We start from the raw sequence: 17,140 nt of genomic DNA, 5'->3' as shown, positions 1-17,140 counted from the left end.
AACTTTCGATTTCCTCGACCTCGCAATTTCATTCACGTTTGCCAGAGACCCTTGGTTGGTTTCGGTTTTGCCGGATTGACTTTAAGTTATAGGCTCCCTGGTTTCCCACGTGAAAAGTTCAAACAAACGTGTTCATGAATGAACAGATTCGAGTCTCTGCTTGAAAAATGCACATGACATGTTTGCATATATTCCAAAATGCTCGTCTTTAGCGAGTGATCAATTGAAACCAATAATACAAACAATTAAAGGCAATGGTGAACGTGGTCATGGTCGTTCTGTATTCTGCAGAACCACTATTAACCTCTTCTCCTATTCGTGTAAGACATATTGGAGTGCTGCTTAATTTGGGCTGAAGGTGGAGCCCATGGACTTTCTAAAGACATACAAACAAACAGCAATGTTTGTGTTATGTAAACATGTAATGGTGAATATCTGGTCTGTTCATCCTCGGGGGCACGGGTGGCCCAGTCGTCTAAGGCGCTGCGATTCGCTGTGGAGAGTTGCGTCCTTGGGCACGCCAGAAACCTATGATTGTGGGTTCGAATCCCGGTACGCCCCGATTATGATTCTAGGTTTGTCAGCACCATACCCGTGCTCGTGGGTTTCACAGAAGCGGTTAACATCTAAGACCTGCATCCCTTCAGGCTTTCCTCCCACATTAAGCCAACACGCCGTGATATAACTAGAATACTGTTAAATGCGGCGTTTAACCCAACTCACTCACTCACTATTGTTTAAATTCTAGCTGATTCTTTGCATATTGATGCCATGTTTTCGGGGAAATTCAGGTGCGACTTAATGTATGTTTTTCTCTCCTATGGTAAAACTTGTCAACTGGTCCATGTTCACTATTTTCTTGTTCAAAACCAAATTGCATGAAATACTCATATCCCCCGCCAATATGACATGTCCGGTTGTGTGAAATTCATTAGCTCCCGTGAAGTATGTTCACTGGACTTTTTTGTAAATGGCCAAATTGCAGCACTGCAGTTTATGATAGAATACATAACTGTATTTGTAATGAGTAAGGATGAACAACTTCTTTATTACAATTAGGAGCGTCGTTTCGGTGTAGGTTCTAACACCGTTATCAAGCAAGTGAAGTACAGAGTATGGTTGACAAGAATATATACAGGATAGGAGGCAGTATTTTATACAGTCGAGTAGGTTTAATATCAGTTACACTGTTGTATTTGTAATGAGTTGTTATTATTATTTAAACAATATTCAGAGAAGTAAGGGAGTTCTTACTTTTACTTAGAGATCAATGAGGGCAGGGGTCACCATGATGTGTATTGAGAAGTACAGCACGAATCATCTGATGATCTGAGTAGTAGACTGGAGTCTGGAATGCTAAAGCACTGGTATGATCAGTAAACAACAAGTCCAGTGTGGCTGCAAGACTGGGTTGGAGGGTGAATGTGTTGAGTCATTTTCCGCACATTAAAGAAATCTTCAAGTTTCAGTTTGTCACTCAGATTGCAGTTGAAATCCCCAGTAACTAGGACATGTTCACATTCATGCTGCTTGGAGAGATCCTGAAGTTTCTGCATGAAGTTAGTGTCCATACACATGTGAGGGACATACACACAAGCAATGCAAAACTTGCCAACAAGAAAGGAAATGTATTCAACACAGCGAGATGACATTATGTGCCAAGTTTGGTTAAGACATATCGTACGGTTTTCAAGATCTGCTTCGGAAACGAGGACTATCGCCAGTTTCAGTCTAAGTCAAAGTCGTTGCGATGGAAACTCGACAATTTTATTTTTTTAAATCCCAAACTATCAAAAGGCACCAGTTCACCACAAGACCTATCGATATGTCACGTTTGGTTAAGAAATATGGTACGGTTTTCAAGATCTGCTCCGGAAACGAAGACTATCGCCATTTTCAGTCTAAGTCAAAGTCGTTGCCATGGAAACTCGAAAATTTTATTTTTTTTAAATCCCAAACTATCAAAAGGCACCAGTTCACCACTAGACCTATCTATGTGTCACGTTTGGTTAAGATATCTTTCATTGTTTTTGTGTTCCGCTCCAGAAACGAAATGTGACGGACGGACGGACGGACGAACGGAAGGACAGGATGGATAGACGGAAGGACGGACGGACAAACGGCACCCATTCCTATAATGTTAAAAACGGATTTAAACCCAACTCACTCACTCACTTTTCATCCTCAACTTAGCAAGTGTAATAAGGACAGAACACCGTATGATTTGACAAGTGTTTTGAATGCCCATTTTGAAGTTATATGCATATTCAGGGACGTGTAAGTGTTTGTTAAATTCTAAAATATTAACTAAATATGTTAATTAAAGCATATAACAAATTGAGATATGTGTTACACAATTATTTCGTATTGAAAGTGAGGTAGTAACATATAAATGAAAATACAGAAAACAATCTCCGCCTCAATGTCAGGTGTCAGTTTGACATATATCCCCGTAATATTACAATTGAGTTAGATCAGGGAGGAAGTCGGAAAACGAAAACGAAAATCATTATCAAATAGTGATGATGGAGTTCGCGGAAAGGTGAGCGTATATGCCCCACCGAAGGCACTTGTCATAAACACATGCAAAGGCATGTCAATTGTTCACCTGGAAAAACCTTCTTAATTTCAACTTTAATCGTGATAATGTTATACATGAGAGTCAGTTATCGGTATGGGCCCTGCAACACCCTGTAGATCCAGGTCGTACATAGAAAGTCATAACAATACCAACAAGAACACGGTGGAACCAATAAACCCGAGTGGACTGTCTGGATTATTCTTTCTTATATCTTATATATTCATATTAATATATCTCCACCATGTGTTAAATCTACCACGACGAAGGCCCGTAACTAATCACGTCTGGAAAACCCGGAAAACCAGTGGTTGATAAAATGAACAACGTCCCGAGCGGGATACGACATCATGCATTCAGTCAAGTCACAAATTGTGACCCGATCTATCAGCTCTTTCAAAAAGCATGACACATCCGGGATCCATTCTACCCCAAATACTCACGGTGTCCCAATTTAAAGACACAGGCATTGTCAATTTACATGTGTATCATGTAATGGATACAGTTATAAACCAAATAGACAAGCTTGTTAGCACGATCCGATAAATATGCAAATGAGGTGCTCAAGCAGGAAATATTTGTAATAAGCTCCAATTGTTAGCTATAACGTCTTCTCGCTCAATACACTATTGCCCAGGTTCCCAATAAGTGGAGAAAGGTATTTCCGATGTGTGGGTGTTGCTATATGGCTTCCTATCATTAGGCACTTCATGATTAGTGGTTCGGTTAACTCGACCAGTGTATTCATGCGCGGGTTCTCAAGTTACTTCATTGACCCGTGAAAGAAGGTCCGGGATATAATCGATCTTCAGCAACCCATGCTATCGGGATCGGGTGGTCAGACTCGCTGACTTGGTTGATGCATGCCATTGTATTCCAACTGCGTAGAACGATGCTCATAATATCAATCACTGGATTGTCTGGTCCAGGCTCGATTATTTACAGACCACCGTAATATAGCTGGAATATTGCTGAGTGCAGCGTTAAACAACAAGCAACCGACCATTGTGTCACTGTGTGTCTTAAACATCCCGTGAAGTAGAATAGGTCTTCACCAACCCATGCTTGCTGTAAAAGGCGACTAACGGGATTGGATGGTCAGGCAAGCTGACTTGGTTGAAGCATGTCATCGATCCCAATTGCGTGGGACTCGATTATTTACAGACCGCCGTCATATAGCTGAAATATTGCCGAGTGCGGCGTAAAACAACAAACCAAACGAGGGAACGCTTTCACCACTAGGCTACCCGACCGCCCCCAGAAGGCGTCTTGTTTGAAACTGATGATAAGGGTCATCATTAATTGCTAGATACACCCCCTAAAATCTGAGGAGGCAGACAGAGATGTTCGCGTGTTTAGATCAAGTTTGCTAGGACTGACAATTGTCCAGAGCTTGATCCCATGTAACAGTACATTTACCACAGAGCATGTCAAAGTGGGAATGTACATTCCTCGATACTATTATTAGTTTTATATTTGTTTCAGTTGAAAAGGCTTAGCATTCGCAGATTGCTTTCGATTTCCTTACATCCCGATGTTGGAAAAGAAATACTGTTACTGTTGACATGTCAACAGAAACAACAGTTATGTCCGTGTTTTTTTGGTTTGGTTTGGTTTGTTGTTTTACGCTGCACTCAGCAATATTCCAGCTATATGATGGCGGTCTGTAAAGAATCGAGTCTGGACCAGACAATCCAGTGTTTGATATCATGAGCATCGGTCCACGCACTTGGGATCGATGACATGCATCAACCAAGTCAGCGAGTCTGACTACCCGATCCCGTTAGTCGCCTCTTACGACAAGTATAGTCGCCTTTTACGGCAAGCATGGGTTGTTGAAGAGCTATTCTACCCCGGATCTTCACGGGTCTTGGTATGGTGCTGACAAACCTAGAAACATAATCGGGGCGAACCGGGATTCAAACCGATGGGCATTAGTTTCTGACCAAAGGGACGCAACTCTTGCAGTGCCTTAGACGATTGGGTCACCCGTGGCCGTTGTTTAAACAGTATTCTAAAGCGGACAGATGGGTTTAATAACAATGTACCTAATGTCTGCCAAAGTGATTGCCTTTCCCTTTTCTGTTTCCCGTTAACAGTCTGTATCATGTTGTTCTGATGCAACTGTTAAGGGGAAATGAAAGACAGTTTCCCTGTCCTATTTCTAATTAAAGCTTTACATAAGTGAGCCATATCATTGTTTGAGGCTTTAGCAGTAATAAACTTTATACAGGAAAATGAAACTGAATGTTGGTTAACTACTTAGAATTTATTCACTTTCTGGATATGTCCTCAAAATGAAAATACCCAATCTAAATATTCCAAATGTATGAGTCTATAATATTATAGATTTAGTGGTATGATGGTATACGGCTGATATTTCCTGGTAGTGTCTGCACATTCTAGAACATACTTGCAGGAAGATTTAACATAATCTACTTTCCATGACACACTTGTTCAAATTAGCAAGCTAATATGGTCTCATGTCGCTTATAGCAATATTCCAGCTACATCTCTTTAGGGGACACAAGAAATGGACTTCACATATTGTATGCTGGAAATCAAACCCGGGACTTCAGTGTGACCAGCTAAAACTTCAACTACCATACCACATACACAACTACTCCCTTGCTCAAAATAATTGAAATGGAATACTTTGTTTGTTTGTTTGTTTGTTGTTTAACGCCGCACTCATCAATATTCCAGCTATATGACGGCAGTCTGTAAATAATCATGTCTGGCCCAGACAATCCAGTGATTGACATCATGAACATTGATCCACGCAATTGGGATCAATGACATGCATCAACCAAGTCAGTGAGCCTGACCACCCGATCCTGTGAGTTGCCTCTCACAACAAACATAGTCGCCTTTCAGGTCGAGTATTGGTTGCTGAAGACCTATTGTACCCTGGATTTTCACGGGTCGAAATAGAAACTTGCTACGGATTGTAATGTTTTTGACTGTTTTGTATACAAAATTCAAACAGCACTAGTCCAAACATCTGCGAGTAGACAATAGGATCTCACACTTTACCCATGATTTGTTAATTCGGAAACAATTTACTGTATCCTAGATCGACCCAGCTATTCTAGGCTATGAGCTGCCATAGCAAACAACAACCCATCATGTGTATTGTAATAATGAGAAGACATACCGCCATTCTTTTCATTAAACTGTAATGAGTGCCAAAACTGATGACAACTGACAATAGACGTAAAAGGATCTGCCGTGTGATTTTGTTTGTTTGTTTGTTTGTTGTTTAATGCCACACCCAGCAATATTCCAGCTATATGACAGGGTTCTGTAAATAATCGGGTCGGGACCAGACAATCCAGTGATTGACATCATGAGCATTGATGTACGCAATTAGGATGCAATGACATGCATCAACCTAGTCAGCGAGCCTGACCACCCGATCCCATCCCGTTAGTGGCCTCCTACGACAAGCATAGTCACTTATCGCAAACACTGGGTTGCAGAAGACCTTTTCTACCCCAGATCTTCAGGGGTCTTGAACCAACCTGAAACCTAAACAAAGATCATGTTACCATAACAAACGGCTGAGGAAAACACACTATAGTACTTTATGTTTAAACTTTATTCTATTTTTGTGACAATTTCAAAATATGAGCACCTGTTTATTGTGCTTCATAGCAGCCACACCACCTGTTGGACATACAACATTGAAACAAATGCATAACATTAGTTTATCCCAGTTTGTACTTCTCCTGTTGTTTCTTCTGTTCTGCCATCACAAGTTTAATCTTGGCCAGGTCGTTCTCGTCGGTAACAACCTTCACCTCCATCCCCGGGTGCTTATTGCGGATATGTATTCGAGTATTGCCACAAATTGATGACCGATATGGACAGTGAACACAAACGTACGGCTTCACATCCTTAAACAGGTGCTGATGCCTCTGGTGTTTGGACAAACTGCTTGACGTCTTCCCACTGTAATCACACTGGGTGCACTTGAAAGATTTGGTCATGGTGTGGGAGTAGGACTGATGTATTCGTAGTCCCCTCTCATCTTTGTAGGTCTTTTCGCAGTGTTGACATGCGAACTGGCGAAGTTCTGAGTGGGCGGTGATCATGTGACGTTTCATTCGGGCAGCGGAGAGTGTTGAGTAGTCTGGACACTGGTCACAGTGAATGATGTCGCGCTTCTCGAAGTCCGCCTTGAGGCCGTGGATCTGGTACAGGTGGTCTGTGAATGTATGTCATTCCCTGCATCAGTGATAGTGGTATGAATGTGTTTCTGGTTTAACGCCGCACTCAGCAAATATTCCAGCTACATGATGGCGGCTTGTAAATAATCAAGTCTGGACCAGACAATACAGTGATCGATATTGTGAGCATAGATCCACACCATTGGGGTAAGAGGACACGCAAGCAACAAAGTCACCGAGTCTGACCACACGATCCGCTTGGTATCTCTTACGACCTACATAAGTAACTGGGGACCTAGTCAAACCCAGAACCCCCAAGGGGTCATATTGGTATGGTACACATTGCAACCTGTGATCCTTCCTTTAGTTGACTCCTACACAGGGCACCCAGGTAAAACCTTTAGGCTTAAAATAATTTTAAAAAATAGGTTCTCAGGCAATGGCTTTTGAAAACATAGTGGGGGCGGGCAGTGTTTTTTTTATTTTTATTGTTCAAGCTATTATGTAACCGAATTTTGTTTACAACAATTTCGGCAAAATCAAGTTGTTCTCAAGTATTATAGCATTTCACTGCAAGGGTCGTGTGTTCGAGACGCGGAATATTTAAAGATTTTTTTTGTTGAAAATGGAAATAAAAACAAAACGTGCAGTGTACTTTATGTTTTTATCAGCCTAGCCATTGAGCATTTACTCACAAGTTATCATTCTCTATGGGTATTTATACTTTTCTTTGGACATTCAATATAAATTTTACTCCAGTCTATTCTTAATTTGTATGTTCATGTGTTACCCCAAGTGTGTAACATGTTACACAGCCTCATAATATATGCATGCCTGCATTCCATCAGTAAATAAACCTCTGTAGGAAATACAGGTACACAAGTAGAAAAGGATACAATTGGTAATTACACAGTGTTGTTATATTACTGGGATTGAAAGTATATAAGTAATCAAAAAATAATAGGATAATATTTATATTTTTTGCGTATTTTATACAAATAGGCAGCTTTTTGGAGCTCTGTCTCACACCCAGTATGTTGATGTACCTACTGTATTCGACGTAATAAGCGCCCGCGGCGACATTTGCTTATATATTGGCTAGTGAACAATCCCAATTAGCACCCCTTCGGATTGATCTATGTGCACAAGATTGATTTATTCGCGTATAATAAGTGCATTACATGCATCCTTAATTATGGGAAATTAAATTCTGGAAAAATATATGTCATAATAAATATATAAACATGTCATATATAACCATGAACACTCCATCAGCATAAACCACGAAATGTACAATCTTTCAACTCTGTTGTTTTTCACCAAAATAATATTCTAATAAGAGCCCCCTTTTTCTAATTTTGAGAGCGCCCGGGGCCCTTATTATGTCAATACGGTATTCTGACACGGAATCCCGGTGCTGTATGCCCACAGCCTTCTAGTCAGTGTCACAAACATGGTCAGCACTAGTTCTTGGGAGATGAAACCTCACAGATCATATCAAACTTAATGCCTTATTGCATTTGAAATGTCCTCAGAATCATGTTTACTTTCTTATTATAAATTTCTACAGCTCCACATGTCCAATTCTCGAGTGGCTGAATACTTCATAGAGAGACAATAATAAGATGGGTGTTTTCTGAGCCTGCAAAAATGTCATGATGATTCCCCCAAAAGGATATTATTAATTCATAATAATTAGAATTTGTAAGTGATAACATCAACTGATGGATATTTCTCACTTTATTTTACAGCTCTTCCACAGATATTATTAAAGCAAACTACTAACACATTAATGGTCAGACCTTAATTAATAAAGAATTAAAAATAAAATAAAATGAGTCCTTTATATATAACAGGTATGTGTGTTCAGTATGCAAGATTCCTAACTCACTGCTTAAGTCTATCTTTCTCTTGCTCTCAAAAGGGCACTTGTGGCACTTGAAGCGTTCACAGTCGGTGTGCATCATGTCCAGGTGGATCTGGAGACTGCCCTTGGTCTTGAACGCTGACCCACACACCTGGCACAGCAAACTGGCCGCAGGCTGGGAGGAGAAGTGGACACTACTCAGGTGCCGGTTCAGATACCTGCACATGGAATAACTCACATTCAAAAGCCATGACTATACACTTGATATTAATGGTTCCCCTTTCAAAGAATGCATCTTCTCTTAATAGTTCTGGATCCAGATAAACAATTTCCAAAATAATTCCAAGAACTGTTTTGACCGTCTTGTGATTAAGGTACTGCAGCTTACCTTTATGATTACTTGCTTAAGTCATTTTAAGTACTACCGTATTCGACATAATAAGTGTCCAGGGCGCTCACAAAATTAGAAATATGGGGCTATTATCAGAATAATATTTTGGTGAAAAATTAAAAAGATCCTAAATTTCGTGATTTATGCTGACAGCCTGAAATGATACAAAAGAAATGTCTGTGCGTATCATCCAGGACAGATAATTTTTTCCAGAATTTAATTGCCCATAATTAAGGGTGCATATAACACAAGTGCATAGTATACACGAGTAGATAAGTTCTGTGTACATTGATCAATCGGAAGGGGTGCTAATTGGGATTGTTCACTAGCCAATATATTAGCAAATATCTCGTGGGCACTTATTACGTCAAATACGGGAAGTAAGGTTTATGTGGTAATGTATGAACAGTCCTAAGTAATTTAACGTTGATAATTTTTCACATAAAAACTGTTCTTTTTTTCTACACACTTATTATTTCTGTGCTGGGATGCTTGAGCTGAATCCCAGTTAGAGTCAAGGGGAGGTAAGTCTTACCATCTGACAGAAATATGATCATAAATCCTTTTGGCAGGAGTGAATGTTAAGAAATAATGACATCATGGATAAATGTTTCCTACACATCAATGCGTATGCTAAATCTTTGAGATATATAAACAGCTATATGTACTGACTGTTGACACTTGAACTTGGCACCACAGTGTGGACAGGGAACGTTCTTCTCCTTGCCGTGCTTGCTGATGTGTTGCTTCAGGTTGTACTTGACTACTGTGGTGTAACTGCAGCCTTCAGCAGGACACACATGCACCTAGCAACAGCAGAGTCAACATACAGGGTAACTGTAGAGCAGAGCTTGATCATCAGAGGGCAACAGCAGAGCTGAGTCACCATACTCAGGGCAACAGCAGAGCTGCGTCACCATACACAGGGCAACAGCGGAGGGAGTCAACATATACAAGGAAACAGCAGAGCTGCGACACCATACACAGCGCAACAGCAGAGCGGAGTCACCATACACAGCGCAACAGCAGAGCTGAGTCACCATAAACTGGGCAACAGCAGAGCTGAGTCACCATAAACAGCGCCACAGCAGAGCGGAGTCACCATATACAGGGCAACAGCAGAGCGGAGTCACTATATACAGGGCAACAGCAGAGCGGAGTCACCATACACAGGGCAACAGCAGAGCTGAGTCACAATAAACTGGGCAACAGCAGAGCGGAGTCACCATATACAGGGCAACAGCAGAGCGGAATCACCATACACAGGGCAACAGCAGAGCTGAGTCACCATACACAGGGCAACAGTAGAGCTGAGTCAATAGACAGAAGGCAACAGCAGAGCTGAGTCAATAGACAGAAGGCAACAGTAGGGCTGAGTCACCAAACAGGGCAACACACAGAGGGGGTAAAACAATAGAGGAGAGATGAATCATTATAAGAAGGCAAATAGAACAGGAGATGAATGAATATAGACAGGACAGCTGTAGATAGACCTGAAGGAACATACAGGAAGTGTAGAGCAGAGCTCAATTAGTAAACAACATGTGAATCCATTCAGAAGACTGCTGTAGATCATTCATAAATGCATTTGCATCATTAATAAACAGACTTCCTTCACTTCCTCTTCCACCTTACCTTAACGTCGCTGTCAATGCCATGTTTGACCTTCTCATGGCCCCGTTTCTGCGTGTTCTGTGCGAACGTCTTCCCACACACGCGGCAGGTGTAGAGGTACTTCCTGCGTTCCCGATGGATACACAGCATGTGTTTGTTGAGAGCCAGCTGGGTGCGGAAGTGACGCTGACACAGCGGGCAGTCGACATATGATTCTGGGTGGAGCTGCTTCATGTGTCTCATCATGTCCTTGATGTTCGCCCCAGCATAGTTGCAGCCCTCGACTCCACAGCAGGACCAAATGGCTTCCATTTTGCAAAGCTGGAAATGGAAATGATAAATTAGATATTTTTGGTCCAGACAATTCTAACCAAACCTTTTCTACATATTGTAAGACGACAAACTGTTAAGACATGATTATTGCCATCCTGTATATCACCAGGGCTCGCATTTAAGTAACTCTACACTAACCCCTGGATCCATTCCCGTGGTTCTCGCATTCTCAAATAACCCACCCATGATTTTCATTAGCCAATTTGATTTTCTACACTACTCAGTCTAACAGACCAATCAGAATGTAAGTTACAAACAAGCTTCAATGTTGGGTTGGTTATATCAACAACATGGCGGCCAATACCCTTGTTTACGACAGAGTTTATGAGAAACTCAACATTGTAATACTGCAAGCAAAAGAAAGCACTCAAACATCTTTTGGATAAAAAGGATGTCTTCATGTCCACCTCACTTACCCAGTTCCTTGTCTCGACATTTCATTGGTCGGTAAAATATTAATGAAAATCAAGGGTGGGTAATTTCAGCTCACAAGAACCACGTGAATGGATCCATGGGGTTAGTGTAATTTTATCGAAATGCGAGCCTGGAGATATAGAGGATGGATTACTGATTCTCTCCCAGAAAGGTCCCAGCCTGAGCTCTGAACTCATGAACCCCCTCACAAATTCAACATCCCTTCCACTCCTCCTGCCACAGGTAAACATACAATACCTACCTGTTCATTAGTGTACCAGTGTGTTTCTACCAGGTGCCTCCTGAACTTGACCCGGTACACATACATCTCCCCACACTCAGGGCACTGCAGGGGGTCAGCAGCTGGGGCTTGGGTCACACATGGCGTAGCCTCCTTGTTTGAGTTTAAATGTCCTGAGAATGCCCCTTTCACCATATTTTTGGTAACGATTTTCAAAGCAGAGTTTTTATTGTATCTCTGGGAAGATGGCAAATGCATTGAATTATGTGCTACCCATTCATTATACTGCCTAAAGAAATGTGGACATTTCCTACAAAAAAATGCCTTATACGTACCTTTCTTGTTTTGAAAGTATGGTAGAACTCGGATAAAATGATATTTCTGGATAATTTTTTCTGAGGCATAACACAAAGATGTAACTTTTCTAGAACCGATGACACACTTTGTCTTGTTATGGACTGACCTTGAAGCTTTCTTATGCTTAAACTGTTTTTTTAACTCACCCCTAACCATGACAACACTAATCTTTTCTGACTTCTCACATCCTTCAGCAATAATATTGGTATCCATTACTAAGTGTACTTTTGACTTAGCCGATTTAAATTTGGCACATTTCCTTCCTCGATAATTTTTTCTTGATTTGCTTAGTGTCTGCTTCCTTTCTAATGGGTCACTTTGTACAGAAGTTTCTTCAGCAAAGAACACCGGTAAACCATGAAACTCTGATGTCTGCAAACTCGACCCACTGTGATATGTGTAATCAGATCCTCTCACAGTATTCGTGAAGCCGGAAATGGGTGAATGGGGGGAAACAGTATGTGGTTGCACAAATTCACGCGTGACATCAGTCACAGCAGGAATCATTTCGAGAGGTTCTGCTTGCTGGCATTCCATGGCATCTTCATCAACTTCTGTTTTTATTTGTAGCTTCTCGGTTTGACTTGTGGATGTACTGTAGCCTTTGGGTTGGTGTGTCTGCAGCAGTTGGACTAGGTGTGCGATGTGGAGTGACTTGGCAACAGCGAGGATATGCTCCCACTCAGGTGGCGCCACCTTCAGTTCGCCAGTGTAGAGGAACTCAACCAGCTTCACCAGAATGCAATACGACACATCTAAAACCAAACATAGCAACAGTGCATTCTAGGTCAATGTTGATTCTGATTCAGTGTCAAAGAAAATTTTCTACCATGGTGGCATGTAAACATTTCAGTCTGACCAGGTAAACAAGAACAATCCATGCCATCAGGTAAGATGCTATGCAATGAAACGAGAAACAGAGCCGGACCACCTGATCCAAATTATTCCGACCAGCGATAGATGGCAGTCAGATGGTTTACCAGTCCAAGCCTAACTTTACCAGTAAATAACTGGTAATTACTGGTAAACTGGAACACTGAGAGGCATTGTAAACAAGAATTTGTTGCAGGACCATAGGTACTATTAACAATGTAAATACCTTTCCAATTTTTACTGCCTTCGTGGTCTACTGGCAGAGCGGAAGGTCCGGGGTTTGATCCCTGTCCGCGTCATACCAAAAGATGTAAAAAGATGGTACTTGCTGTTACCCTGTCTGGTGCTAGGCATTAAGGGGCTAAAACAAGGACTGGTATCATTACAGACTTAGTATACTGTGTCTGAGTGGGGTATTCATGTTAAACTGCGGCATGGTATCTCAGCGGGCTAGTACTATAAATCGGCATCAGTCCAGACTACTACAAGCAGCCACACACACGTGTATGCACGTCGCTATATAAGTGCAATGATCTTGGACACAATGTTAAACCCCATTTCACCTAAGCTTTTCGATTTTTTATTAAAATAATTTTTTCATAATAACAAGTTAGCCAATAGTCTTATTTTTACCCTGCCTTCCAGTGGAACTGTACCTACCCAACTGTAGACTTCTCCCATCAGTCCAGAGTAGATGATGGAAGTATTCAGAGCTGGCAAAGAGGACCACCCTGTGGACTTGGAGACGTTCCCCATTCCTGGCTGTGATGGCCGTGTCACAATGTAGCTTTTGCTTGTAGAACTGATACAACTGGTCACCGATCTTGTCATAATGTTCTGAATCTTTCAGACAGGTCTGGTCTTCCATTGAGGTCAACCTGCAGGGAAAAGGAGTTTTTAGTTTGTTTGAAATTTCTTGTAGCGTCAATAGCATGGTTAAATTCGAAATGCCCAGTTAAAACAGTTTACTGGTGCCTGGGGGCACACTTAGAAATAAGACCTTTCAACAAAAATATTTATTACATGAAGTTTGTGACAAATGTACTTTCAGACAAGCCAGCTGGATGATGACACTGGAAATGAACATATAAATATACTTAATGGATGTATGATTGAAACATATTACTGGAGATTCAGAAATAGAAAAGGGTAATAAACATATCAAGAAAGAGATGGGGGCACCGAGAGTGAAGACAGGTATTTCTCTTGTTGGCACACATACATTCCATGGACAAACAAATATTATTTTAGAATATAAAAATGGCAGTTGAGTGCTGAATCGGTTACGGTCGTTATTGCCACATAATGTGAAAAAATGTGCTCAGGTAATCAGAAGTTACTGAACTTAAGTACCTGAGAATAAGTCTGGGAATTAGTCTGGTCAGACATTGCCTGCAGTGGTTACGATGGACAATCTTAATTGCAAATTGAGCAAGTTGCTCAGGGATTGTTTTGAGGTAAATAAGAATTTAACTTTCAACCCCATCACCAATCAGTAGTGGATCGCATGACTGGGTTAGGAAACCATGTACATAAAAGTACCGATTTTAGATTATAGATTACTTATATATACTTTAGTTTAGGCCTAGGACCGGCCTGTATGGGTACCCTAATATGGGCATGCTATAAAACAGGTTTGTTTGTTTGTTTGTTTATTCGTTGTTTAACGCCACACTCAGCAATATTCGAGCTATATGATGGCGGTCTGTAAATAATCGAGTCTGGACAAGACAATATACAGTGATTGACATCATGAGCATCGATCCACACAATTGGGATACGATGACATGCAACAACCAAGTCAGCAAGCCTGACCACCCGATACCGTTAGTCGCCTCTTACGCCAAGCATAGTCGCCTTTTACGACAAGCATGGTTTGCTGAAGTCCTATTCTAACCCAGACCTTCGCGGGTCTATAAAACTGGTATACCAATACATTGTCAGTAATACATGTTTCACAATATAATCCTTGCTTTTTGATATTTTCCAATACAGTCACAGAAGAATTAATATATAATTATGTAAATTATATCTACTATCTTGAGGCATTTGGATGGACTTGGGACCTATCTAAACCATGTAAACAGCACATGTTTCATGATGTTTACACTCACATGCCATGTTGATGACGTAACAGGTACTCTCCTTTATCCATTCTACCCATCTCGCAATCTGAAGTCTGGATTATTGAATGAAGAAGTACCATTTGAACAGTACAAATATATACAACTTGGGCCCCAATATGTATCACAATAGGTATCAGAATACAGCTCTCTTTGTTGCTCTCTTCGTTGCGATTTATTGCAGTATTAATTATGTGCCAATACACCAACCCTGATTATAGATGTGACACACAGACCATGGGTTTACAATTATTTTTTGCATTTATAGATGATCTGTGGTATAGTAGGGAAAAATAACATTTTGTCTTCTTTTTCTGTGTCAACATTAAGACATGGGTTACTTCCATCTGACCCAGAAGGTCACATATTGGAAACAAATGAATAACCACTATCATCAATATCTTTGCTATTTCATAAAAAAAACCGCATTAACTTTGAATTCACTTAAGTACAGGAACACTCCATTGAGTGATTGACTTAGTTGGTGTGCAAGCATAAGCTGGTTCCCTGCTTTATCTGCGCGTTCTCAACTGCAGATGTATAGAGACTGAGCCCAGCTAAAAGATCTACCTCACACCCGGGCCCCATAATATACAATCATGCAGCTGCCTCGTGAATTCATGTCATCTGTGTCACGTTACCTAACTACAAACAACGCCTTCTCGAAGCCTGAAGTACGTCCTCTTTTATCTTCCTTACTCTTCAAACATTTCAACAACGGCAATGTAACGATACCCTCATCGCGGCAACAGCGCAAACATCTTCAGTGCTTCGCCGTCAAGAGCACAACAGGTCTTCAAGAGTTGTCTCCCTTGGATCGTTTCCCTCTCCCGATTTTCGTGCGTCACAGAATATGTATTTTGAACTGGTTGCAGCAATCATAATACGAACTGATACGGACTGAAAAGTGAATTGTTTTATTTCCTCCATCTATCTTTCAGACTGCCCTTACCATTATAATATAAAAAACCTCTCTCTATCCCTATTAAAGTCCTTGCTTGTCACACAATAATTTCATAATTTGTTTATGATGTGAACTTTATAAAACCTAAAATGCGAACACAGTATTCTGTGGCGCGTTTTGTATGATGGGTGTATACATAAACTACAAGAGCACATAAATAATACGGTAAATACTGTAAGCTTTAACCTGGACACTTACAATAATAATTTGAATGTACAAATGTACATTTCAATTTCTACTGTTTAAGGTCATTGTTTTTTTTTTCATATCTGTGCTGTCAGAAAAGTGGAGCTTAAGACCACCACAACCTGTGGTTATCGGCGTACGGTTGTATTTATCTCCTTTTCAGATTTTTGCTGTTTGGAAGCTAGTCATATATACATCCAAAAAGTATATGCGGTCTGTACAATGCACATACATCATTCACTTTTCCTCACTTAATATTATATTATTCACAAGTTGAAATGATGATAACCCTATTACAACATAACCATTAGAATAACCTCACCCTGATTCGACCATCATGACGTAAGTGAATTACAAAGCTACTGAACACACAATGCTATGAAGAAAGTGGTCAAATGTAACAAATGTTACAAATGTTATTTAGGATACGCTTTGTCAGTAAAGTGCAGATTCTTGTACTTTTTGGGGGTTGAGTCCCATCCGGGATTCGAACCACCACTGCCAGAATGAGGCACCTAATCGCCAGCATACAAAGTCAGCTATCTAAACCACTCAGCCGCCGAGGCTTCCACAAAATGAAAGTCCGACAACTGGTAGACTAGATCACGTACTTTGGGTACCCCTCTGAGTGGCTGTGTGGGTTTTTGTGTGCTGGCGATTAGGTACAACACTATACCCGTCCTCGTTCAATTCAGTTTTTTCACATTATGTTGACACGCTGGGATTTAACTGAAATATTGCTCAAAGCGCATTTGAAACCAAAACTCACCCAATCCAATCCACAAGTAAACGCAAAGGTAACAGCGGTATGTGTCACGTTATTTAAACATCAGTTCAATCCAGAGAGAAGACTTGCATATTCCCACACAAATTAATACACCATTATCATGATGGTACATCGTGTTGTGCAACAACCAGTCGCCATGTCTCAACACTGACCATCACAATCACGTCAGGTCATGGTGAAATCAGCGGTTGTGACGTATGCATTTCTCTGTGTATACAACACACACACATGTATAGTCTA

The 17,140-nt window shown here is 40.8% G+C and overlaps 1 protein-coding gene across 3 annotated transcripts; it reads right to left on the bottom strand.

Annotated features, from left to right (window-relative positions):
- Positions 1-6,164: 6,164 nt before the first annotated feature.
- On the bottom strand, positions 6,165-17,029 carry LOC124143793 (zinc finger protein 99-like). 3 transcript variants are annotated; one of them, XM_048401607.1, is made up of 7 exons: positions 16,883-17,029; positions 13,501-13,718; positions 11,632-12,722; positions 10,644-10,943; positions 9,681-9,814; positions 8,642-8,835; positions 6,165-6,788 (listed from the first exon to the last, which is right to left on the bottom strand). In XM_048401607.1, exons 2-7 carry the CDS (start codon positions 13,706-13,708, stop codon positions 6,289-6,291), a joined length of 2,427 nt encoding a protein of 808 aa, XP_048257564.1. In that variant the 5' UTR covers positions 13,709-13,718; positions 16,883-17,029; the 3' UTR covers positions 6,165-6,288. The 3 variants fall into 3 exon arrangements, with proteins under 3 accessions (XP_048257564.1, XP_046368852.2, XP_046368851.2); XM_046512896.2 differs by lacking the exon at positions 16,883-17,029 and adding an exon at positions 15,605-15,763; XM_046512895.2 differs by lacking the exon at positions 16,883-17,029 and adding an exon at positions 14,955-15,112.
- Between the last annotated feature and the right edge of the window lie 111 nt (positions 17,030-17,140).

The sequence above is a fragment of the Haliotis rufescens genome, unplaced genomic scaffold (genome assembly GCF_023055435.1).
Source record: "Haliotis rufescens isolate VD_foot unplaced genomic scaffold, xgHalRufe1.0.p SCAF_1, whole genome shotgun sequence".
In the NCBI taxonomy this organism is placed as follows: Eukaryota; Metazoa; Mollusca; class Gastropoda; order Lepetellida; family Haliotidae; genus Haliotis; species Haliotis rufescens.
Note: the sequence above shows the minus strand (reverse complement) of the source record. Positions and strands in the feature narration are given on the sequence as shown.